The sequence below is a fragment of the Lynx canadensis genome, chromosome E1 (genome assembly GCF_007474595.2).
Source record: "Lynx canadensis isolate LIC74 chromosome E1, mLynCan4.pri.v2, whole genome shotgun sequence".
Classification (NCBI taxonomy): Eukaryota; Metazoa; Chordata; class Mammalia; order Carnivora; family Felidae; genus Lynx; species Lynx canadensis.
Window position 1 is genome coordinate 56870104 of NC_044316.2, and position 23394 is coordinate 56893497.

The window sequence follows — 23394 nt, forward strand, 5'->3', positions numbered from 1 at the left end:
TCAGGAGCTGCTCAGAGCTCTGTTCCTGGAGACTGGATTCACTCCCTGTCCTTTCCAGACTCCCACCAGCCACTCTGGGTCTCCGTTTATTCACCTGTAAAAAAAATCTAGCTAGAGCAGGAGCAGACAAACAGACCCATGGGCAGAAACAACGCTGCAGAGATGGGCCCCAGCACATAGTGGACTTAAGCATGTGACTCAGGTGGTGTTTCAAACCTGCCTTTGTTCAAAGCCACTTACTGGACAGTGTGGGGGCAACTGGCCAGATCTTGGAAAACAAATCTGAACCCGTTTCATGCACCTTCCATTGGTATACTTCTGAAAGAATCAAGACTTTTTTTTTTTAAGATCAAGACTTTGACAATAAAAAAGAAAACCAAAAGAAATCTTCAATGAATACCTTTTCTAAATCATCTCAGAGCAGAACAAGCCTTTCTAAGCGTGGCAAAATCAAAACAAAAGAAGCCAGCCAGAAACAAAAAATAAAAGTCAGGGGCACCTGGCTGGCTCAGTCAGAAGAGCCCGTGGCTCTTGATTGGGGAGGGGCTGGGGGTGGGTGCTGAGTTCAGGCCCACTTTGGGTGTTGAGATTACAAAATAAACAAACAAACAAACTAACTAAAAAAAAATGTCAAAAAGAAAAGGAGTGATAAATATGACGGCATAAAAATTTAAAACTTCTGCAAGAAAAAATATACGACAGAGTGAAAAGACAACAAACTGGGGTCCAGGGCACGGAGGGCAGGACAAATGAGGCTAAGTGCCTTTTGAATAAAAACTCACCCGGCAGTAGGAAAAATGTCATTAACCCAACAGCAAAGCAGACATGAAGAGGCAATTCACAGGAAAGACGAAAGTGACAGGTTTGAGATGATCAGCCTCCCTTGTAATCCCAGCAATGCAGCTTAAAACAAGCGCGTGTTGCTCGCAATTTTCTTTTGCATTAGGCTAGGAAATAAATGCAAGCTACTAACTTTTTTTTCTTTGTAAGTTTACTTGTTTAAATAATCTCTATACCCCACGAGGGGTCTGAATTTACAACTCCAAGATCAAGAGCCACAGGCTCCACCCACTGAGCCCGCCAGGGGCCCCTGCAGGCTACCAGTTTCTTATCCAATTCTTAGACTGTTACCCATAGAAATGAACAAAATTAGTCTGACGACGGCCAAAACTGCACATGCTTAGTGTCTTTACTAACGCTGATGAAAGCCTCGAGATTTTTTTCTTTCAGGTACTACATTTAGATGTTAAAATGTTGACTCCAGACAATAGGAACGTGGTACAAATAACCCAGAAGGCCCAAACTGGCAGAAGCTGTTATCGGTAAAATTTGATTTAGCCAAAAGCTGATCTGTGAATTAAATATTTGTTACAAAAACTTATGAAAAAGGGGAGTGAGTGTTTAGTGGGCACAGGCTTAATTTATATGTGCTCGACAGGGGCCAGTCCCTGAACCCGTTACAGGGACTCCAGCCTCTCCTCAGCCCCTCTTCCCACCAGACTTTGCAAACATTCGGGAAAGCGCTACATGGGGGAAAGGACCAGCGCCGGCGGGGACTGGGCAGGGCGCGGCGGAAGGACTACAACTCCCAGCAGGCACCGCGCCGCCCAGCCTTGCATTCCCAGAAGGCCGCGGGCGGCGCGCTCAGGGACCGTGCGTTCCCGACATGCCCCGCGACGGCCGCCAACCTCCGGATTTGAATCGAGTCAGCGCTCGGCGGTTGCGGTGTCGGGATGGGCGCTTCGTCGTTGCCCCCGGCCTGGCAGCTCTACCTCAAGGACCACCGCATCTCTACGTTCAAGAACTGGCCGTTCTTGGAGGGCTGCGCCTGCACCCCGGAGCGGGTGAGACCGCACGGGCCCCCGCCGGCCCCAGGCCCGCCCCTCCCCAGGGCCCCGACGCGGCCCCCGGGCGACCCCTGCCTCTGCGGGCTCCCGAATGCCGGGCGACCCCTGCCTCTGCGGGCTTCCGGCCCCAGGCGGCCCCTCCCTCTGTGGCCTTCCGGGTCCCGGGCAGACCCTCCCTCTATGGGCTCCCGAATCCCGGGCGACCTCTCCCTCCGTGGACTCCCGGGCCCCCGAGGCATCCTCTCCTTCTGTGGCCTTCCGGTCCCGGGCGACCTGTCTCTCTGTGGACTCTTGGGCCCCCCGGGGCGACCCCTCCCACTGTGGACTCCCGGGCCCCCGGGGCGGCATCCTCTCCCTCTGTGGCCTTCCGGTCCCAGGCGACCCCTCCCTCTATGGGCTCCTGAATCCCGGGCGACCCCTCCCTCTGTGGGCTCCTGGGAGCCTGGAGCGCCCCCGCCAGCGCCTGAGTCTCAGCTCTCCCCTGCAGATGGCCGAGGCCGGCTTCATCCACTGTCCCACTGAGAACGAGCCCGATTTGGCTCAGTGTTTCTTCTGCTTCAAGGAGCTGGAAGGCTGGGAGCCAGACGATGACCCCATGTAAGTCCCCCGGGCCGGCCTCGCTGCCGCTTCCAGGGAGCCCCGGCTCCACCCCCCGCTTTTGTTGTGGGCGGGGCCTGCAAAAACAAAGTGATGGGGCCCTGGCTTTGCAATTTCATCTTGTGCCCTAAACAGTTACCGCAGATGGATGAGTCTGTGTGTCGGTGCCCCGGTGGTGCTTTCAACCTAATCAAACCTGATGTGGCCAAACGGCCCTCAGAGTGGATGCCGAAGAAAGGCTCGCTCTTAGGGTTCTGTACTTGATGCCTTTCAGGTTTGACAGAATACTCTGGTTATACAGAAAACTCTGGTTACAGAGTTTTTTCAAGGTTTATTGAGGGGCACCTGGGTGGCTCAGGTCATGATCTCGCCGTTCATGGGTTCGAGGACACCCCACCCCCTCCCCATCGGAGCCTGGAGCCTGCTTCGAATTCTGCGTCTCCCTTGCTCTCTGCCCCTCCCCCGCTCACATTCTGTCTCTATCAAATAGAAACATTACAATTTTTTAGTTAAATAAAACTTTATTGAACTGTAATTCATGTACCACAGAAACCACCCTTTTAAATGTTTTTATTTTTTTTTTTAGAGAGAGCGACAGAGCATGTGCAAGCAGGGGAGGGTCATAGAGAGAGGGGGACAGAGGGGGCTCTGCTGACAACCGGCAGCCCAACACAGGACTCGAACTCATGACCTGAGCTGAAGTTGGACACTTAACCTACTGAGCCGCCCAGGCTTCCAGAAAGACAGAGCACAAGTGGGGGAGGGGCAGAGAGAGAGAGGGAGACACAGAATCCGAAGCAGGCCCCAGGCTCTGAGCTGTCAGCACAGAGCCCGACGCGGGGCTCGAACTCATGAACTGTGAGATCATGACCTGAGCAGAACTTGGACACTTAACTGACGGAGCCACCCAGGCGCCCCAGCGTCTAGTTATTTTTAAAAATTCTGCGTCTGTGGGGCGCCTGGGTGGCTCAGTTGGTTAAGCGGCCAACTTTGGCTCAGGTCATGATCTCGCAGTCTGTGAGTTCAAGCCCCACGTCGGGTTCTGTGCTGAGCCTGGAGCCTGTTTCGGATTCTGTGTCTCCCTCTCTCTGACCCTTCCCTGTTCATGCTCTGTCTCTCCCTGTCTCAAAAATAAATAAAATGTTTAAAATAAATAAATAAATAAATAAATAGATAGATAGATAGATAGATAGATAGATAGATAGATAGAATTCTGTGTATATGTTTAGATAGACAGTGACAGCTGACTTTCTGTATGTGATGCTGATGCCACATTCTTTTCCCACCTTTTTTTCCCTCTCGGGACCGATTGCTTCCATAACTTTAATATTTTCCTCAGGAGAATCACCCGAGTTGTCTCTCCTTGGCCAGAAGAGAGTTGCTGTCTTCACTAATGGGTTTGCTCTCATGACCCATTGTTGACTGGGATGGCGTGGTGATCATACCAGGGATCACTGGCAAAGTACTGGCTGTATTCTTGCCAGTGAAATTTTTTTTTTAAGTTCATTCATTTTGAGACAGCACGTGAGCGAATGTGCTTGTGTGAGTGGGGGAGGGGCAGAGAGAGAGTCCCGAGCAGGCTCCCAGGCAGAGCCCAACATGGGGCTTGATCCCACGACCGAGAGATCATGACCTGAGCCAAGGTCCAGAGTCGGCCACTTAACGGACTGAGCCACCCAGGCACCCTGGGAGTGAATTTCCCAGTGCTAGAATATTTTCAGAGGCTAGTTTCTACGGGCTGTCCTTTGGGTCTTTGTGTGGCTGTGCATTCATTACGGTACTGTTGTGGTCACTGCTGTCCGCTGTGTAGGGAAAAGTCCCAGCGCAGAGAGTGAAGCCGAGGAGTCCCCTGGAGAAGCCCGGCCGATGGTGCCCTTATTCGGGACCAGCAGATTATGTAGCAATTCCAGGGAAATGACATTACTTCAAACGGTTCCTTCCTTGAGGATTTTAGAGGGATTTGGCGTGTGCTACCTCTGCGCTCACACCGTGTCACGCTTCCTATTCGTCGAAATGCCGTATAAAACCCATCCGCCCCAAGCGGGGCGGTGAGACGTCCACGGGGGCGGGGGGAGGGCAGAGACGGGCTGTGTGGCAGGGTGCACCGGGACCTCCCGCTGGCCCTGTGCACTTCGCGCTGCGCTCCGGAAGCCGAGGGAGGCGTGTCCGTGAGGCGGGGTGGTGGGTGTTGGTGACAGACGGTTGCTCTTCTCCCTCTCCCTGACTCTTCTCTCCTGACGTGCTCCTGTATTGATTTTTCTAGAGAGGAACATAAGAAGCATTCATCTGGTTGTGCCTTTCTTTCTGTCAAGAAGCAGTTTGAAGAATTAACCCTCAGTGAATTTTTGAAACTGGACAAAGAGAGAGCCAAGAACAAAATTGTATGTATTATCGGGAATAAGAACCAAGGGCAAGCTGTTGAGCACCTGTACCACTGAGCTCCCCGCCCCTCATTTTGGAGGGGCTCTTCTCAGTTAACATTTGAAGCCCCTCGGATGCACATGTGAGGATACAAAGGACAGGAAAGCATCTGTCCTGGAATGTGGCCTTGGGGTCGTGCAGTCAGATGGGAGAGAAACGTGCTCCCTCCTGTGTTTAGCATGAGGTGCCTTTGGTGGTGGGACGGCGGTGGTTAGACTGGCGCTCCTGCCTTCGGCGACGGTCTGTGGGAGGCCGTTCATGTGGTGTGTGAGCGTGGTGGGGACAGAGGGTTTGGGAGCACATAGCTCCATTTCGGGGAAGGAGCATTGTGGGTGTTGGGGGAAAGGACCTTGGGTTTCTGCAAGTGAACTTCACCTGGGGACAGGCATCCTAGGGTATCCGGAGAGAAGAGGGGTGAACCTGCGGACCCACTAAGGCGTGGGAACCCAGCAGCCCAGACCGTAGAGAAAATCGGGGCTCCCCGTTAAATCTGAATCTCAGGTACACAGCGAATAGTTTCTTAATAGAGCTAATTTTTTCTCTATTACTTGGGGGTTTTTTTGGGGTTTTTTGTTTGTTTGTTTGTTTGTTTTCCAGAGTTTTATTTGCTAAGTGTGGCCGTGTTACAGAGCACAGACGTTCGGGGGTGGATACCGTAGCGAAGCACTGGGCTGGCGGTCAGTGTCCTGGTTCTGTCCCTGCCACTCGTGGGCTTTGCGGGTTGAGACCAGCCTTGGCCACACTTTCCCTGCTGCAAAATGGAAGGCTGATCTGACCCGCCCTCCCGGTTTCTGAGGTCCTTTTTTGATTGAAAATGACGTTCCCTTTTAGAGATGGTTACGAAATAGTTCCAGTAGGGTAGGTTTTAAATGCTGAGGACCAGTTATGTTTTGTTAGGAAGGGGGAAGAAATTGGTGGTCAGTATAGCAAGGTGTGGAAGAGGTGTTGACTCGTGGGGGCCTTGGGAGCCGAAGTGTTGGAATCGGGAAGTGGGCTGGGGAGAGCCTTCTAGGCTGGGGGCCCGCACACCTGTGAAGTGCCGAGGTATTTTAGCCTTCTCGGGCCTTCGAGGGCCGCCTGGTTTCTGTTAGGTAGTATTCCTGTTCTGCTTCTCGCAACCGTTTAAAAACATGAAAACCATCCTTCGCCTAATGACTGTGTGAGAAACAAGCCATGTGTCCCGCAGACCACAGCTGGCCGACCCCATTCTAGGTGACAGAGCAGCCTGTATACTTAGGGGACAGTCGTGAGAAAGCCGTCCTCCGGCAAGCAGGAGGGAGACTGATGTGTGACCCGGGGCGGCTGAAACCGAACTGTGGGGCACTGAAACAGACAAAACGATGTCAAGTGGGGGGCTCTTGGGTGAGGGCGGTCAGTCCGTGGGGAGGGGGGCTCATTGGAGCGGGAAGCCCACCGAGAGACGCTCGGTCACCAGCGTCTGCGTGCACAGCGGTGGGGCGGAACCGGACCAGGTGAACATCCAGGGGACCGAAGTGCGGGGGTGGGAAGAAAATGCTTTGCTTTCCCCCAAGGGCTGCTTTTGTTCTCCTCAAGTCAGGATAAGGAAATACTTTAACATGATGCATTTATTTTTATTACTTTAATTATAAAATAAATAATATAAATTCCTGTAAGGAAGAATCAAAAGCCCTACCTACCTCTATACTTAGGGTGCCCACCATTAACGGATGTGTTTCCTTCCAGATCATTTTTAAATTTATGTATTTTAAAGAAGAATGCAAAGTGTAAGCTTTCAGACTTTCCTTATTTGGTTTATACTACTTCCACAACAGGAAAGTTTCTATCGGCCCGTGGCACTCAACTATACCACTGTGACGTTCTAGAGCTGTGCTGCCCAGCACTGTGGCCACCGGCCACACTTGGCTTTTATGATGAAGATTCTGTAAAATGCAGAATTTGGTGCTCCGGTCATACAAAAAGCATCTCACCTGTCCAACGGCTGCATGTGGCCAATCGCTGCTGCGCTGCGTGGTGTTTTTGTCATTGCGAGAGGTTTTGCTGGACGTGGTGTTGTAGAGTGTCAGCCAGTTGTGATTTGCTGTGAATAATTTCTAAGTTTATTCGCTTATTTTGAGAGAGAGAGAGAGCACACACGCATGCGCGCATGAGCAGGGGAGGGGCAGAGAGAGGGGGAGAGAGAGAATGCCAAGCAGGGCGCGAACCCACAAACCGCAAGACCGTGACCTGAGCCAAAATCAAGAGTTGGATGCTCAACGAACTGAGCCATCCAGACGCCCCTGCTACAAATACTTTATTGCTAATATAAAATAAAACTCGGGTCCCCATGCATGTTTCCATCTGAATGGATGGTCACGTCGAGTCAGAGCCAAGTGCAGGGGACCGGCATCACCAGAGGCCTGTCTGCTTCGCCCTGGAGCACCCAGGTGGGCACTCTAGGGTACTGCCCTCCTGGAGGCGGGCTGGCACGCAAACCTCGTGTTTTGTAGGGGTAAATAAGGTTGGAGGCTGAAACTTTGAATGATTTATTAAATCGGTTATGTGATTGCAGTATGTAGTTTAAGATAATCGTTTGCCAGACGTTCTGGCAAAAGAACACGATGGAATAATTGTTTTGGGTTACACGAATACCGAAGGGACAAATGTTTGCTGTGAGGCTGTGGATTTCTGAGGCCCCAGATTTAAATGTGAGGCGCCAGGCAGCGTGACGGGATCACCGATGAGCAGCCCACCCGGGTCCTGACGCACAGAAGGCCTGCCGCATCGGTAGACGGCCGGGGCTGTCGGGGGTCTAACTTGGGAGCACGCCGCGTGCCCTGTGACTCGTTTTCTGCTGCTGCATGGCCACCTCTGCATTTAGAGAAAAATGAAATAAAGTGGAACCAATTAGAAAATAAATCTGTTCAGGGGACGAACTTCATACGGGAGCAGGAGAGAAGTGCCAGGCTTGAGTTTGTGGGCACCAAAAGTGAGGATAAAGTGAGGCACGAGAGGAAGGAAAAAGGGGTCCTAAGCTTCAGATAGCACATGTGTGCTCAGTGAGTTTTAATATGCTTTTTTTAACTTACTTATTTTTTTAATAATTTTTTTTTAATGTTTATTTTTGAGAGAGACAGAGCACAAGTTGGGGAGGGGCAGAGCGAGAGGGAGACAGAATCCAAAGCAGGCTCCAGGTTCTGAGCTGTCAGCACAGAGTCTGACGAGGGGCTCAAACTCAGGAACCGCGAGATCATGACCGAGCCAAAGTTGGACGCTTAACCGACTGAGCCAGCCTGGTGCCCCTTATTGTGTTTTTCATAGTGAGTTTCTGAATTTTGCTTCGACCCACCTTTATTAAGAAAATAGATAAAATGGAGATGTTGACCTCCGTGTTGTGGTGGTTAAATTACAGACTGTGTACATAGGGGCTTAATTAATTTAGGCTTTTTTGAAAGGGAAGAAGAAAGTAAATAAAAAATATATTTTGCAAGGCCATGGGCCAGGCGCCTGGCTGGCTCAGTCGGGACAGTGTGCAACTCTTGATGTGTGTAGGTCATGAGTTTGAGCCTCATATTGGGTGTAGAGATTACTTTAAAAACAACAACAAAAAAAAAGCCACTGTCATCTTTCCATTGTCAGTAAAGACGAGGCTCCGTTACTAGGCACACTGTTTCTTGTCATGTGCTGTATTCCCTTTTTCATGTTAAATCTTATTTTTTTAAGTAATTTTTTAATTAGTATTTTAGCCTTATACATGCAGCAAAAGTAAGATATCCAGAAAAGTACATATTGAAGAGTAATTCTTTTTAATTCTTATTTATATTTGAGAGAGAGGCAGAGTGTGAGCAGGGGAGGGGCAGAGAGAGAGGAAGACTCAGAATCAGAAGCAGGCTCCAGACTTGAAGCTGTCAGCACAGAGCCTGACGTGGGGCTTGAACCCATGAACGCAAGATCGTGACCTGAGCCTAAGTCAGAGGCTTAACCGACTGAGCCACCCAGGCGCCCCTTGAAAAGTAATTTTTTTGTTTTAAGTTAGCCTCTAATTAGACAACTATATATATATATGTATATACACACACACACACACATATATATACATACATATATATATATATACACACACACATATATATATGTATATATATATATATATATATATATATATATATATATATATGAGATCATGCGTGCAAGTGGAGGAGAGGGGCAGAAGGGGAGAGAGGGAGAGAGAATCTTAAGCAGGCTCCACGCTCCACACAGAGTACTCCCATGGTCGTGGGATCATACCTGAGCTGAAATCAAGAGGCAGTTGCCCCTAGAAAACAAATTCAACCCAGTAAAGGTCTGTTCGTTTTTAACGTGTCACAGAAGCCAAGGAGAACACAGATTAGGGTAGGGGAAAAGGTCCCTGGATCTGCTAATGAGGTCGGCATTTGTTCTCCTGGACAGAACGCTTAGGGGAATGACAAGGTGGGAAGGCAGGTTCCGGGAGCGCCTGGTGGCAAAAGAAGTTCTTCTGTTTTAGGAGAAAGCTGATGTTCAGCAGTGTCTCTGAGTGGACAAGGAGAGGGCTCTGGACTTCACCTGGGGGAGCTTCGGAGGCCGTGCAGGGTGCTGGTCGAGAGCAGGGCCCTTCCACAGACAGTTGGACACGTCGCTGGCCCTCGGTTTCCTCATCTGTGTGATGGAAATAATGATACGCCTGCCTCACAGGGACGCTGAACGATAAAGCAGTTCATGGGTGTGAAGCAGGTGGAATGGTGTTTGCGCAAATGTCGTCTAATTATTGGGGTGCAGTTTAAATGACAGGCCCTTGAGTTGGATCAGCACGTTCACCCCGTATGGCTGGGTGTCCCCACCCTGGCACAGTACCCGATTTACTTAGGTGCTCAGTAAATGCTTCCTTATTTTCCCCTTTTGATCTTACCTGCAGGGTGTGATTGGGAAGCACAGTTCAGGTTCACGTGGCCTTTTTTTTTTTTTTCCAGGCAAAGGAAACCAACCATAAACAGAAAGAATTTGAAGAGACTGCAAAGAGAGTGCGCTGTGCCATTGAGCAGCTGGCGGCCCTGGAGTGACCCCCGGCCACCACGCTGGGCCCGGAGCGGAGCGCGGCTGCCCACGCACGCGCCCCAGAGTGACCGGCTCTTCTGGGGCCCTTTCACCGCGCCTTAGGAAAGGACGTCCACGTTTTGAAATTAGAATATTTAAGCTATGCTTTTGTTTTTTTCTTGCAAGTGGTGCCGGGGGCTCCTCTTTGCGCAGCCGGTGCTGCTGAGCACAGTAACTGAGTCTCTCTCTCTCTTTTTTCTTCGGTAGTTTCTGGGCCGTTGGTTCCTGGACTTTCCAGGGTGACCAGGTGAAAAGAGTGTTCTCGTGGGCAGAGCCCTTTCACAGGGAAACATCTGGGCTTCAGGCTGACTAGCTGTGGAGCCTGACATTCGATGCCTGAATGCTACTGTGGGTCTGCTGTGACTGGACAAACAGAGAGTGAAGGAGACCATTTTAGATGTTATTTGTGTAATAATCTAAGTTTCTAGCGCGCGTGTCTCGTGTGGTCAGCACCCCGTGTCACCTCACCTGGATGTGACAAGTCGTGCGGCCATCCTTTTCCCCCGTCAGGTCTGTGGTACTGCACGGGCCTCCCTTACTCCAGAGCGGATTATACAAAAGCCCACCCCTGCCAAAGCTCTGAAGGTGCCGTGTGTGGGAAGGGGCTTCCTCGCCTGTCTCGTCACTTTGTGATCTTCAAGTTCATACCGGGGGAGCTGGTGGAATTCAACCCCAGACTGCCTCGGGCCTCGAGGTGTGACAGAAGCCCAGACGGCAGGAGTGCGGTGGGGGAGGGCAGAGGTCTTGACAGTGAAGCCAAGATATCTCTTCACCTCCAGTGGGCACCACAGGCACACCACAAGGTTGTGACATTTCTCTAAAACGGGTGAGGAAGAGGTCCTTAATGCGAGACAGTGCGTTTTCTAGAGGCCTGGCTCCCTGCTCTGGAGGAGCCGTCACACGGCTGGGGACAGGCAGGGTGGGACGAGAAACCCGTGGAAGGAGTTTCCTGGTCTTTCTGTTCCCGGGCCTCTGCAAACAGCTGCTTCCTGTTCGTGACGTGGCTCAGGTGGCTGACAGGGCACCTGTGTCTTTCTAATGTGAACCCTCCTCAAGGAAGGCAGTGGAGTCGATGGACCCAAAAGGTGGATCGGGACTCTCTTTGGGGGGAAACTTGTTTTTATAGGGAACTTGTTTATATTGTTTGCAATCTTTTACAAGAGCATCAATTGCGTGATGTCCAAGTTGGAGCAGTGGTGACGAGCATGGCAGTTGGGGTGCTCCCTCGGGCCCCGGCCACAGTGCCCTCGCACAGGCTGCCCTCCGGGGGGTCCGGTCCCTGCACTTGTTGAACCCGAGCTGTGGTTTCTTCATCTAACATGGCGTCGTGAAACCTGTGCTGCCTCGGCTGGCTTTCTCGTGTCACGATGTCTGTGTGAGACACACCCTCAGCTTCTAAGGTTCTGCAATGTCCTTTTCTTACTTTGTTTGAATTATTACTTCACAGAACATCACAAACTACAGTTAAGTGAGCACAAAGCCATCCCAAGTCATTGGGCAAACAGGGTGACCCTTAGGTGGATTTGGAGACAGAGCAAGGTAGCAGGAAGTGGGTAGCAGAAATTGTCATTTATGAAATTGCTTCGCCACTAGACAGCCCGACTGAGTCGTCAGCCGCACGCCGGTTCTCCCTCCCTGAGCACAGTGCAGTGGCTCAGGAACTCGCCTCAGACGTGTGGGGACTCGGTGGCCACTGCGGGTGATCCGTCGGCCTGGTTGGCCGAGTCTCCGTTGCCGCTTCTCGCTCCCGCACACCCGTGTCCCGTCCACGTCGTCGTCTCCACACCGGTTCTCCCTGCTGTCCTCCCAGAGGCTCACACAGCAGTCACGGTGACAGATTTTGTTTCTCCCTCCGTGAAATCGAGCTGCAGGGTGGATTGTTTCGGCCCGGTTGGAGGTCATCCCGCCATTTCTGAAAAATAAAAACTACTTCATTTCAAACACTTCATTTCAGGGTCTCCTCCCGGGTTTTTAAAGTCTTGTTGGGTTTTTGTTGTGGTTCCCTAGCCTGCCAACTGCTGCTTCCCGCCCACACGGGTGTGGGGAAGGGCTGAGCCTTGGCAGACACAAAGCCGGCCCTGGGCCACAAGGCCCACTTGTGCGTGGCGTCTGGACCCGTTCCAGGTGTGAACCAGCTATGCAAGATGCATCTCCGTCTTGTTTTTCTTCTTAAAAATTTGTTTAATGTTTACTTTTTATTCTTGAGAGAGAGAGAGACAGAGCACGAGCAGGGGAGGGGCAGAGAGAGAGGGAGACACAGAATCCGAAGCAGGCTCCAGGCTCCGAGCTGTCAGCACAGAGCCCCACGTGGGGCTCGAACTCACAAACCATGAGGTCATGAGCTGAGCTGAAGTCGGCTGCTTAACCACCCGAGCCCCCCGGGCGCCCCACATCTCAGTCGTTGAGTAAAGTGTGCTTTTCCCTTCAATGTTGGAGAATATTTATTGCAGTAGTTTAGTTGGGGGAGAAAGCATTCTAGCCTCTATACTCATCGAAGTTGCTTATTTTTGGTTATTTGTGCCAGTCGGTAAGTGGATACTTCACCTTAATAACTGGTCCTTACAGGTCAGCTTTGTAGAGAAGCTGGCCCTTTGCACAGCGGGCAGTGATTCAGGTCTTGGCTTTGTCAGGCTGTGCTGTGGAACGGGACCGTGCTGGAGCTTGACCCTCAGTTCATCCCGCATTTGCGCTTCTACAAATGTATTTTCTGTCTTTTGTTTTTGTTTTTAATCTTTCTTTAGAGAGCGCAAGTGGGGAGAGGGACAGAGAGAGAATCTTAGGCAGGCTCCACGCTCAGCGTGGATGGTGGGTTGTCAGGTAGATAGGGTGATTTAGAGGTTAGAGCCCTGCGGTCTGCCTCGGGAATCGAATTGTCCACCTGCCCCAGCACTGTGAAGAGGACCGGCCTGACCAAAAGTGACCCGCCAAGTACGGAGCCACTTGCCACTGTCTGCAGGTCGGCACCCCTTTGGGGTGCTGACCATTCTTTGCAGATTGCCCTTGAAAATAACTCAAAATCGTCTCTGAAGCCTCCTGTAATCTTACCTGCATTGTGTGTGTGTGTGTGTGTGTGTGTGTGTGTGTGTGTGTGTGTGTAGACTTGCAAAGAGGCAAAGCTTGTCCAAGATGGTACAACTAGTAAGTATTAGGGGTAAGGCTTGAACCCAGGCATCCTGGCCTCAGAGGTGGGGCCTCCCTGATTCGTGATGCTGCCCGGCCTTTCAGGTGTGGCCGGGGTCAACTGCCTGACTCTGGGGGCTGAGGCCTATCTTGAAATCCATTTTTCAGACTTTGTCGAAAAGGCCTTCGTTCTACGGAACTGAAACCTGCCTCCCCAGGGTTTCTGTTGATCCAGTACAACATTTTTAAAAATTTGAACTAAGATTCGTGGGAGCTTGAAAAGATAGTACGAAGGGGCCCCATGTACCCTTCACCCACTTTGTGCTGTTGTAACTACAGTAAAATGTCTGTACTTGCTTTCAGCATCTTTACTGTTGGGACGCCTGGGTGGTTCAGTCAAGCTTCCGACTCTTGGTTTCCGGCTCAGTTCGTGATCTCACAGTTCAGGCCCTGCGTCGGGCTCCGCACTCACCCACTCACCGTGGGGATCCCGCTTGGGATTCTCTCTCTCTGCCCCTCCCCCCGCTCTCGCGTGTGTTCTCTCTTTCTCTCGATAAAAATTGGAAAGAAAAGAAGGTTCTGTTGTGCAGCTCAGCTTGCTGTGAACCAGTGTTGCCGGCACAAAGGGTTTTCTTGTCTGGGCCCAGCCAGGGTGAGTCTAGCCCTTAGAGCAGAGCAGCTGAGCCAGAGCTTTCCTCACCCCTGGGCTCAGCCTACAGGATTTGAGCCCGTTTTCAGCTGACCAGCCAAACCGGGGCCTTGACTTCTCTGTGGCTATTTCCCACCCGATCTCACGGTGGTCACATCCACCCACTCGTTCACTCAGATGCTTGTGCATCTGCTGTGTGCGCATGCTACGTCCAGGAACTGAACGAAGGCCAGAGAGGACCCGTCTCCTGCAGGGAACTCGGGAAGACCAAGGCCAACAAACGGCCGTATGGTGTGGAGGCTGAGAAGACCATGAACTCTGCATTGGGTGGAGATGAAAGAACTGAGCTGTCTGTCCAGGAGCAAGGAGGAGGCTGCCAGACGACCAAAGAAGGGAAAGGTGTGCCAGGCAGAGGGAACAGAAGCGTACGTTCCGGAGACTGCAGGTGAATCCTGTGATGGGGCATCAGTGGCACCTTCCTGTTTCCCTGTTAGCAAAGCTCCATCAGAGGTGACCAGGCTTACGGATGGACAGATGCTGGCAAGTCCCAGCTGGTTGTGAGGAGCCCTTCATCGGTCTGTCGGTCTCCGGGGACGAGACTGACTAGGTATGTGGCTGGCTGCCTCCCAGTTAGGGCCAGGTCCCTCCTGTCCCTGATTTTGGTGGCGATGTCCTGGAGATGGGCGTGGTGCCTGCCAGGTGGCCCACCGACAGCTCTAATCATGAGTTAAGAGTTGACAGAAGACGGATGAACGGTGAAAACGGGGGGGTCACTCTGAAAAGTGGCACTTTTCCAGAGCCAGGCTAGGGTATAATTTGGGTCCATCCCAAGGACAGAGACTGGGGGAATTCATCAAAGTAGCCCCTCGAGGGCCAGTGCTTACTGCCTGGGGGACAATCCAGTCAGCGGATCCAGCTTCACATTGGGTTTAAAAACACTGAACTTTAAAGCAGTGAGGCATAGACTGCTAGCCTGGCCGTCTGCACTGCGATGTGGGGGGAATACTTGTCTATTCTGCACAGAGCTGCGTGGCCCTGTGGGAACAGTGGCCTCAAGCAGTGCTGGCCCTGGCCCTGACAGCAGAATCCTGTTTAAGTTTTATGGGGGTGCAAAGAAGACCCTTCGAAACCGGCTCTGGCTGAACAGCGGGCGTCACTGAGAAGGAACGTGTAGAGCACACAGCCAGAGAGGGGCTCCTCGGTTCTCCCCGTCTCTAGATTCGTCCTTCAAGCCCACAGGAAGGCTTTGAGCCAACTAAAGCAATCTTGGTCCTTGTCACCTTATAGGTAAACGTTAGGGTCACTAGTCACCCTTTTGCCCCGCAAGCCCCACCTCCATGCTCCCTGCCCTTCTCACCTCCTGCTTTGTAGATGCCTGTCTCGCCCGGAACACCTGCTTTGTGTTTGCTGAATTCTTTCACCTGCCAGGCCCAATGCCCCCTGAGAGGGAAGCCCCCCCCCCAGGTACTCCCCAGCTTCAGAGCAGGGTGGGGGCACCCACAATGCCACAGCTGGGAAGCCCCTAGGCCTGCTCTGTGCCCCAACCCAGCCTTGGAAAGGTGCACAGCCTGCAGGAACCCCAAATGATTCCATGGGCTCTGAATGCTGCTTGAGGTAGTGTCTCAATGACTGCTTCCTGGCTGTATTCCTCAAACCTAGTGGAGGAAAAAGGGCTGGAACATTCAGAAACGAGAGCCTGGGTGACCCTGGGTCATGAAGCTACTTGGTCCGAGAAGGGCCACCTTCAGTGATGATGTGGACGTCAGCCTCGGACCCTGTCTCTGCAGGCTCTGCCCGGCCCTGTGGGGCAGCCACCCACCATCCAGGGGCCCAGAGAGAAGCCCCCCCCCCCATCACCCACAATTGCACCCAAGAGAGCCCCCTCCCTACCATGCAAGTCATTGCCTGCTCCTGGGTGAGGGCCTTTTGAGACTCCCCTGCTTCCCACCCACGGCGTCTGACCGTGTCCTAGAAGGCGCCTCGTCCACGTTTGCTGAGTGAGTGAGGGACAGGCAGAGCCGGGCCCTGCCCCCGTGACATTTGTAATTAGAAGCTAACTGGAAGCAAGCCTTCACCCTCCTGCGGCCCCCTCGCCAGCCTGCCTAGGCCCTTTGCCCACCCACCCCGCTTCACCGGATCCCTCTGGTTAGTCGGAGACCGATTAAGACCAGGACCGCAGGGCCAGCCAGCGGCCAAGTGCCCCAGCCAGGGGCGGCTGCCTCCCACCATTCAGGCTGTCAGCTGCCCGCTGAGCCCCCTCCTGGGACGACGCAGGCCCCACCCTTCCTCCTCCTCGGCCCGGCCGTTTGGAGGCTGAAAACTCAAAGGTTTAGAGCGATTAAGACATTTGTCCCGGGATCCAGTCCAGCGGCCGGCCCCTCGGTTCGCTGGGATTTGAACCCAGGTCTGCAGCGGCGCTACCTGCCGCTCTGAGACTTCGTTCTGTCCCCTGGGGCCCAGCTGTGCGATCGCCATCAGCGAGAGGTGGGACCGATCTTCCTGCGAACCTGGGGGGGGGGGGGGGGAGGGGCGTATCGCGAAGCCAGCGCGCAGGCAGAAAAGGGGGCGCCGCGTCCCGAAGAGGCTCAGAGCGGACGCACCGGCTTGCGCGCCCCGGCTCCCCGCGCCCAACCCTGACCCCTGCCCGCTCCCCAAATCCCAGGCGCCCCTCCCCGCCCTGGCTGCCCGCGTCCCCCCAACCCTGCCCCCCTACTCCCCGGCCCGGCTCACCAAATCACGGGCGCCCCCTGCCCGGCCGGGTTCCCCCACTCCCCGCTCCCCATCGCCCCCCGCACTCTCCCATTCCCGCGGCCCTCCCCGCTCCCCGGGACCCTGCACCCCGAGCCCCGCATGGCCCGGCTGGGCGCGCTGCTCAGCTTCGCGCTGCTGGCGGCCGCCGTGGCCAGCGACTACCGGTACGTCCTGGAGGTGGCGGACGCGGGCAACCGCACGGGGCGCGCCGCGCGGCGGTCCTGGCACTCGGGCTCTGGCGCGTCTGCGAAGGTACGGCGGGGCGGCGGGCCCGGGGCGCAGAGGGCGCGGCCAGGGTGGCGCCCCCGCACGCCCCCACCTCCGTCCCCTCCCACAACCGGCTGGGTGGTGACAGTCGGGCTACCAGTGCAGGCGCGGGAAATGAATGTGTTCGGGGGGTGGGGGTGTTGCGGGACCCCTTAAGGACCCAAGAGCCTGGGGAGCAGGAGCCGTGGCCAGTCCCCTGCCCGCCCTGGTGTGTGTGTCGGGGTGGGGGCGGGGTGTCTTGTGTTAGGAGCTGCGGCACGTACTTGACAGATGACCGGTCAGCCCCAGGCTCTCAGTGAGCTCTGCTGCTGGCTGATGGCCTGACCTTGTCCTTGCTCAGCCTGCAAGTCGTTGCCGTTGCCGGAGAGGGAGAGAATGATGCTTCTCAGGATGCAAGCTGGGTGGGGGGCGGCGGCAGGAAGGAGGGGGCAGAGGCAGGGACAGGGGGCACCCAGGGGCCACTCTGCGGTTCCTCCTCACCAAGGGGTGTGGGGCCCCTGGGAAGGCACCCTGGGAAGGTGACCACCAGCCGTGTCTTGATTGCTGTCCCCAGGGTTGAGCCTGGCACAGCCCACCCCCCCCCCCCGCCCATCTCTCTACACACACACCACTGCCCCCACCTGATCGTCTGACATGCACACGGGCACAAAACAGGAGTGCCACGTGCATTTCAGACCTGTATAGATGCTGCCAGTTCCAGAGAGAGGAGGGCATTCCCACCCCCCCCCCCCGGGGGGCTTCCCCTGCACAGAACCAGCCCTGGGGGTCAGCAGGATCTGTGAGAGGGTGTGAACGTGTGTGCATACGTCAGTGTGAGTGCAGGCGTGTGTGCACGGAAATGTGTGTGGTGAGCATGTGTCCCTGTGTGTATGAATCAACGTGTGAGCATCTCTGTGTGTGTGACTGTGTGCGCGTGCGTGTGCCCGTGTGTTTCCAAACGTGGGTGCGTGTGCACGTGTGTGCAGGAGTCAGACACCCCATGACCTGCACCTTTTCCTGTCCGGACAAAGCCACATGTGAGCACGCACACGGCCCCGGGCTTAAAGTTGAGGGCGGCGTGAAACTGTAGACAGGCATCCGTGTAGGTATCGTGTGTATGTTGTAGAAACAAAACACGAGTTCTGAAACCCTCCAAACCCATTTGGAGCCACGGCTCTGGGGTCCAGGAGAGAATCTGACGGGGCTCCGGGGCCACTGGTCAGCCCACTGGGTTCTGGCAGGAACCTCGCCGCGTGCCCACAGGCCCACCCATCTCAGAGGAACACAGGGTGGGTGGGGGCCGGCAGCTGTCCAGCCCACCGGGTTTCGCGTCCTTTCTGCTTTGCAGGGCAAAACAGCTGCGTCCCCCTGAGCGACCCCTTTGCCGGCGAGAGCCTGGATGCCTCCACCTCGGTGCGGCGCCTCGTCTGTGAGTCCTGGGCCCGAGTCACGCCCGTCCCTTCCCCAGTCTCCAGGTGAGACTGTCCTGTGAAGGGGGACCTCCAGGCAGACAGGACTCTGAAGCGCTCACCTGGATCTGCCTTGGGGGGGTCGGTCCGCGTCCCCGCCCGCACCCTGTGCCCCCACTCCTGGCAGCCCTCCACCGAGCTGTCATGGTGGTCTTGCCCCTGAGCCTCGTCCTTGTCGTGTGCGGCTGGATCTGCGGCCTCTTCGGTTCCCTGGCACAGAGCGTCCTTCTGCTGCTCTCCGCCGGCTGCTACTTCTTGCTGGGAGGTGAGTCCTGGGGGCCATGGGTCCTGGGAGGGCGTGCCTCCTTTCCCCGCTCCCATCGGTTGTGCTGAGCCTGGGCCCACCCTGGGGATCCAGCAGCAGCAGCCAAAGGCACCTTGGGTGGCAGCAGCCTTGACAGGGGCAGGGGCAGGGGTGGAGGCCTTTATAGTAGGGACAGGGGCAGGGGTTCTGGCTGTGGGCCTAGATCGAGGGACGGAGGAGCCCCGAGGTTGAGCTTCTAGGCATGGGAGGCATGAGACTCCCCGGGGCGACCCCAGGACCTGCCCTACTAGCCCCGCAGGAAGGGCATGGGCTGACCCCTACCTGTTCTCCTTCCCAGGCTGGCCTGGTAGGAGGAGGGAGAGTGGGCAGGGCCAGGCATTAAGACAGGTGAAAAGGGGCCTCACAGTCCTTGGCAGTGACCCCAGCCTAGCCCAGACGATGACTGGTGACAGTTCATCAGCTGACATTCATCTAGACTCTGCTGGGCACCGGGCCAGGCACTCCCGCAGGGGTGCAGCCGAGGCCTCTCGGTGGTCCCAGCCTCCAGCTGAGACGGTCAAGGATTCACCAAGGTCAGCAGGAAGCTTCACTGCTTTTTGGTGCCGTCTGCCCCTGGCAGCCAGCCGATGCCCCCAGAAGCCCAAGGCTGGAGGTCACTGACGGTGGGCTGGGGCTCCTCGGGGTCAGTCCTCAGTGGCCTGTGCTGTCGGGGGTGAGGTCTGAGCCGAGTCTGGCATCCGGGCCAGCTCTACCATCAGGGCCATGGCACTTGAGACCCAGACCGTGTGGGCCCGGGGCTCCCTCTCGGGCAGGCCCGCCTCCTCCCCAGGGGATGCTGTGCCCTGTGGGAGGCCTTGGTCAAGACGGACTCGGCGGGCTTGCCTGGAGCCAAGAGACTGGGGGACCAGGAACCTGGGCGTGAGTGTGCTTTAGAGAACGAAAGCGGGAGAAATCAGCTGTGGCCTGACCCCAGAGACCGGCTGTGTGGGCCCAGATCCAATCAAGAGGACCTTGGGAAGCCAGTGAGAGGAGTAAGAGAGTGGAACTGTATCCGGAAACCTTGGCGTTAGGCTCTCAGAACCAGGGCGCTGGCCAGTGGGTGGAGGGAGAACCTGGTTCAAAGAACAACGCCTCACGTGCTCCCCTCGCCCAGGGTCCAGTCTGGCGGCACCAGTGCTCTCCTTGCAGGGTTGGCGGGGGGGGGGGGGGGGGCTCCTTGGAAACAGGTCAGCTGACATCATTGACAGGGGCCCGTCCACGTGGCGGACACACTAGCTGTAGGGGCTCAGGGACAGGAATGTCACCCCGAGGGGACCTGTCTGAGGCCAGTTTGCCCCACGCCTACCCCCACCATCAGCGCCATAAGAGGAGGAGGGACGGAGGGGTCGGGGGCGAACACCCAGCCCCCCCACCCCCCGAGACAGGAGCATGAGTTCTCCTGCCACTGCCCAGCTTGAGGCTCCGTTGCCGGCCAGGGGTGGAGGTCAGCGGCTCAGAGAGTGGTCTGGCAGGAGCTGGAGCTGCTGTCCCCGTCCCCGGGCCAGGGGACGGGGTGGGGGGGTTGTTCCAGGTGGGGAGTCAGGCTCCGGAGCTTACACCGTGTCCCCTCCTCTGCCGGGCTGGACGGCGGCAGCCAGTGGGCAGCCTGGGTGGCCTGGTCGGGAGCTCTGAGCGCCACAGGCTGAGACAGACACCTCTGTTTTGGGGACTCCCGCTGCGTGAGAGCTCCCGCGGGAGCCTGAGAGCGGCCGTTCGCCAGCCCTGCTGCGGGGTGGTGACCCCAGTTCCAGGGCCCCCTCCAGGGGGCTTCACGTCCTTCCCCAAATTGAATCCAAAACTTGTGCTGCGGCTCTGCCCAGCCCTAGTCTGGTGGCCGTGAGTCCTGCCTTTCTCCTTCCCATCTTTGGTCAAGTGAGGGATCACAGAGGGCTGGGACAGAGTCAGGCAATATGGGGACCCCAGGACTACGCCCCTTCTCTGAGCCCCAGTGAGATCCAGATCAGCTCCGGTCAGCCTCCTGCCCTTGGCTGGGCAGAGTCCAGAGGGAACCCTGTGCCAGGAAGTGCCTGTGGAGGGCATCAGGACCCCCCCGCCAGCTTTCCCTACAGTTGGCACAAAGGGTAGGCTCAGCCTGCAGCTGTGGGACACGGGGTGCTTCTCTGGGCTGGTCCTTCTGACTCGGGGTGAACAGGAAAATGTCCCAGTGCCCAACTCTTAGCTTGCCCCAGAACCTCTGGGCACCGGGTCACTGCACCCAGCACCCTGTGCAAAGTCGGAGTGTCAGAGGGAGGAGGGTGTTCGCTTCAGGGGAAGACGGGGTGATGGGATCAGGCAGGCAGGGCCTGGATCGGAGACCTTGGGGGCGGGGAGAGGGCCTGCAGAGGCCGGACACTTAGGCTAGGGCCAGAAGGAGAGGAGGGGGTAACCCAATGAAGCAGGGGGGATGTGCAAGGAAGAGGGGGCCTGGTCAGAGCTCTGGAGCCCCCGACTCCCAGTAGAGGTCACTAGCTGTGTGTGTGTGTGTGTGTGTGTGTGTGTTGGGGACTCCGGGGAATACAGGAGGGTGCTGGGATACAGAGATGGTTTATGTGAGTCGGGACCGTTGCTGGGGTGTAGGTGGTGCTGTTTGTAAGGGGTTTTGTGGGGTGAGTTCGGGGACTGGATAGGAGCCTCCGCTTCCCCCAAAGGCCAGTGGACAGGGGCTCCGAGGCCGTGTCTGCAGGACCGCCTTGGCCAGGACCTGGTTAGGCAGCTGCCCCCAGCGGGCAGCCCCACGGAGTGGTCCCCCTGCCCTCTCCCCCAGGTGCCCTGACCCTGGTGGGGGTCAGCATCTACACCAGCTACTCGCACCTGGCCTTCCCTGAGACTGCCCACCAGTACGGCCCCCGGACGTCCGCATCAGCTTCCGCTGGTCCGCAGCCCCGGCCTGGGGCACTCAGCGGCCTCCCCCCGCTCACAGCGGCCCGAGCCCTCAGCCTGAGCCGGCAGCCGGGTGTCCCCCGCCCCGCGGTCATCTGAGTCTCAGAGGGGCGAGCGGCGGCGGGGAGAGGGGCTCAGTTTCCTTTCGCATGCCTAGGCCTGGCTGGAGCTCTGGCTGGGAGGGCACCCCTGGGGGTGGGGCAGGGGGCTGGGGGTAGAGCCAAGGATCCGGTCTCCTCTTGCTTGGCAAAGCCAGATGTTTGGGGGGCCTCCCGTGCCCGGTGTGTGCCCTTTAAGGACTAACTGGTTTGGCCTCCTCTCAGGCATGAGTTGAAGGGCTCCCAGCAAGAGACAGCGAGCGGCCCGAGATCGTCAGTGGGGCCGGGGCGGGGGTGCTCAGCGGGCCCCCTGGCGTCTCGCGGGCGGGGCTTGCGGTGGCCCTCCTCCGCCAGTCCTGGTGAGCCACCTGTCCTCATTCCCAGGGCCCTGGGGAGGGGTGAGTTTGAGAGAGAAGCAACTACCCCTTAAACACCCACTGAGTCAGGCTCCATGCGGAGTGCCGCCTGCTCGTCTGCCTGTGAGGTTCTCGGGGTACCCTTCACATGAGTTGCCATTCACCCATTTTACAGAAGGGAGGTCTGAGGCCCCGACCATCCCGGAGCAAACGGCAGAGCCAGATGCCCTTACAGGCAGGTGGACCCCGAGGCTCAGTTCTGTCCGCTGGTCTTCGAGGGCAGGCGTTGGTGGGGAGGATGCTGAAGAGGGGGTGCCCGGGAGTCCCCCGGGATTTGCAGAGGGCTCTGAGCGGGCTGGATGCACCTGTGCCCCCTTGTTCTCGGGCCTGGTGGGGCTGCCGCTTCTGACGGGCCGGTACTCCGGGACCCCACTCCTCCCATCTGCAGCTCCCTGCGGGATGTCTGGGGGTCCCAAACAAGCAGGTGCCGAAGTCCCTGCGGGGGTGGGGGAGCCATGGCAGGTGGCGAGGTGACCCAGAGTGGCAGAAACCAGGGCCCAGAGCTTTCGGCGCCTCCGGCTTCCTGAACGGAAGTGGGTGGGGCTCAGCACGCAGACCCTGGGTCATCGGGAGACACGAGACACGCTCACTCTCCTGTAGGTAGAGAAGGCGGGAGACCCCGAGGAGAAGGGTCCCTGAAGCCCCAGACAGCCCCATTTGGGGTTCAGGACCTTCCAGAGTCTGGGATGTGTGTGGGGGTGGGGGAGGGGGATGGTGGCCTCTCTGGTCTCGGTCTTCCCCTCCCCCAGCCTCCCTTTATCGCTCCAAAGTTTACAGGAAGCTCCTTGGGGCCTTCGGGGGGCTGCACCGCTGGGGGCCCCCACTGAGGGCTTCCCTTCCTATGTGTGCGTTAGCATTTACCGTTCCAGGTAGCAACGGTGTGCCCACTTGTCCTTAAATAAATCAGTTCACCCTACGTGCGGATGAGCCTTGTTTTTCTCTCTGAAAATTTTTTGCAGAATGAATAACACACGCGTGTGGCTTATGAAGAGTGCGAGGGCAATAACCTTGTTACCAGCTGTGTGTTTGTGTGTCTGTGTCTGTCCACCCAGAGATGCCTTCTGCAAACCCAGCAAAGCTCCTTCCCTTCAGGTCAGCACAGGCGGGAGAGGACCCCCGCCTCACGCCAGATCCTGGATGGGGGCAGGGCGGGGGGGTGGGGGGCTTTGCCGGCAGGTCTTCTCGGCTTGTGAGGCTCTAACTTGACCTCTCCTGCGGTTCCCTGGGGAGCGGGGCGTGCAAGGGTTTGCCTCCCTGTCTGTAGCTGGGCCTAAATTACCCCCGGAGTTGCTAAAAACCGAGATCCGATCCCAAATTCTTTACAGTAAAGACATATTCTTTTGTAAGCAGGAGATTTATCTTATTTTTTTAATGTTTATTTATTTTTGAGAGAGAGAGAGAGAGAGAGAGGCAGAGCATGAGCAGGGGAGGGGCACAGAGAGAGACAGAATCGGAAGCAGGCTCCAGGCTCCGAGCCGTCAGCACAGAGCACGACGTGGGGCTCGAACTCACAAACCGTGAGATCA

General features: G+C 56.3%; 2 protein-coding genes across 3 annotated transcripts; both read left to right on the forward strand.

Moving 5' to 3' along the window:
• The first annotated feature begins 1657 nt into the window (after positions 1–1657).
• BIRC5 (baculoviral IAP repeat containing 5) lies at positions 1658–11883 on the forward strand. Of its 2 annotated transcripts, none has more exons than XM_030295773.2 (4): positions 1658–1844; positions 2335–2444; positions 4708–4825; positions 9812–11883. In XM_030295773.2, exons 1-4 carry the CDS (start codon positions 1734–1736, stop codon positions 9899–9901), a joined length of 429 nt encoding a protein of 142 aa, XP_030151633.1. In that variant the 5' UTR covers positions 1658–1733; the 3' UTR covers positions 9902–11883. The 2 variants fall into 2 exon arrangements, with proteins under 2 accessions (XP_030151633.1, XP_030151634.1); XM_030295774.1 differs by lacking the exon at positions 9812–11883 and adding an exon at positions 9349–9805 and having other exon boundaries at positions 1666–1844.
• Positions 11884–16554: 4671 nt separating this feature from the next.
• On the forward strand, positions 16555–22507 carry TMEM235 (transmembrane protein 235). The gene is given in 7 exon segments (XM_030294628.1): positions 16555–16681; positions 16684–16707; positions 18050–18130; positions 18298–18435; positions 21239–21322; positions 21325–21359; positions 22469–22507. Coding segments are annotated over 7 exon segments (528 nt in total).
• The last annotated feature ends 887 nt before the right edge of the window (positions 22508–23394 follow it).

What these genes read in the sequence shown, in the direction of transcription:
- BIRC5 (XM_030295773.2), top strand. Translation starts at nt 1,734, where the DNA reads ATGGGCGCTTCGTCGTTGCCCCCGGCCTGGCAGCTCTACCTCAAGGAC. An exon ending in GCGCCTGCACCCCGGAGCGG is followed by an intron (nt 1,845 to 2,334) that starts GTGAGACCGCAC and finishes TCTCCCCTGCAG; the next exon opens with ATGGCCGAGGCCGGCTTCAT. An exon ending in GAGCCAGACGATGACCCCAT is followed by an intron (nt 2,445 to 4,707) that starts GTAAGTCCCCCG and finishes TGATTTTTCTAG; the next exon opens with AGAGGAACATAAGAAGCATT.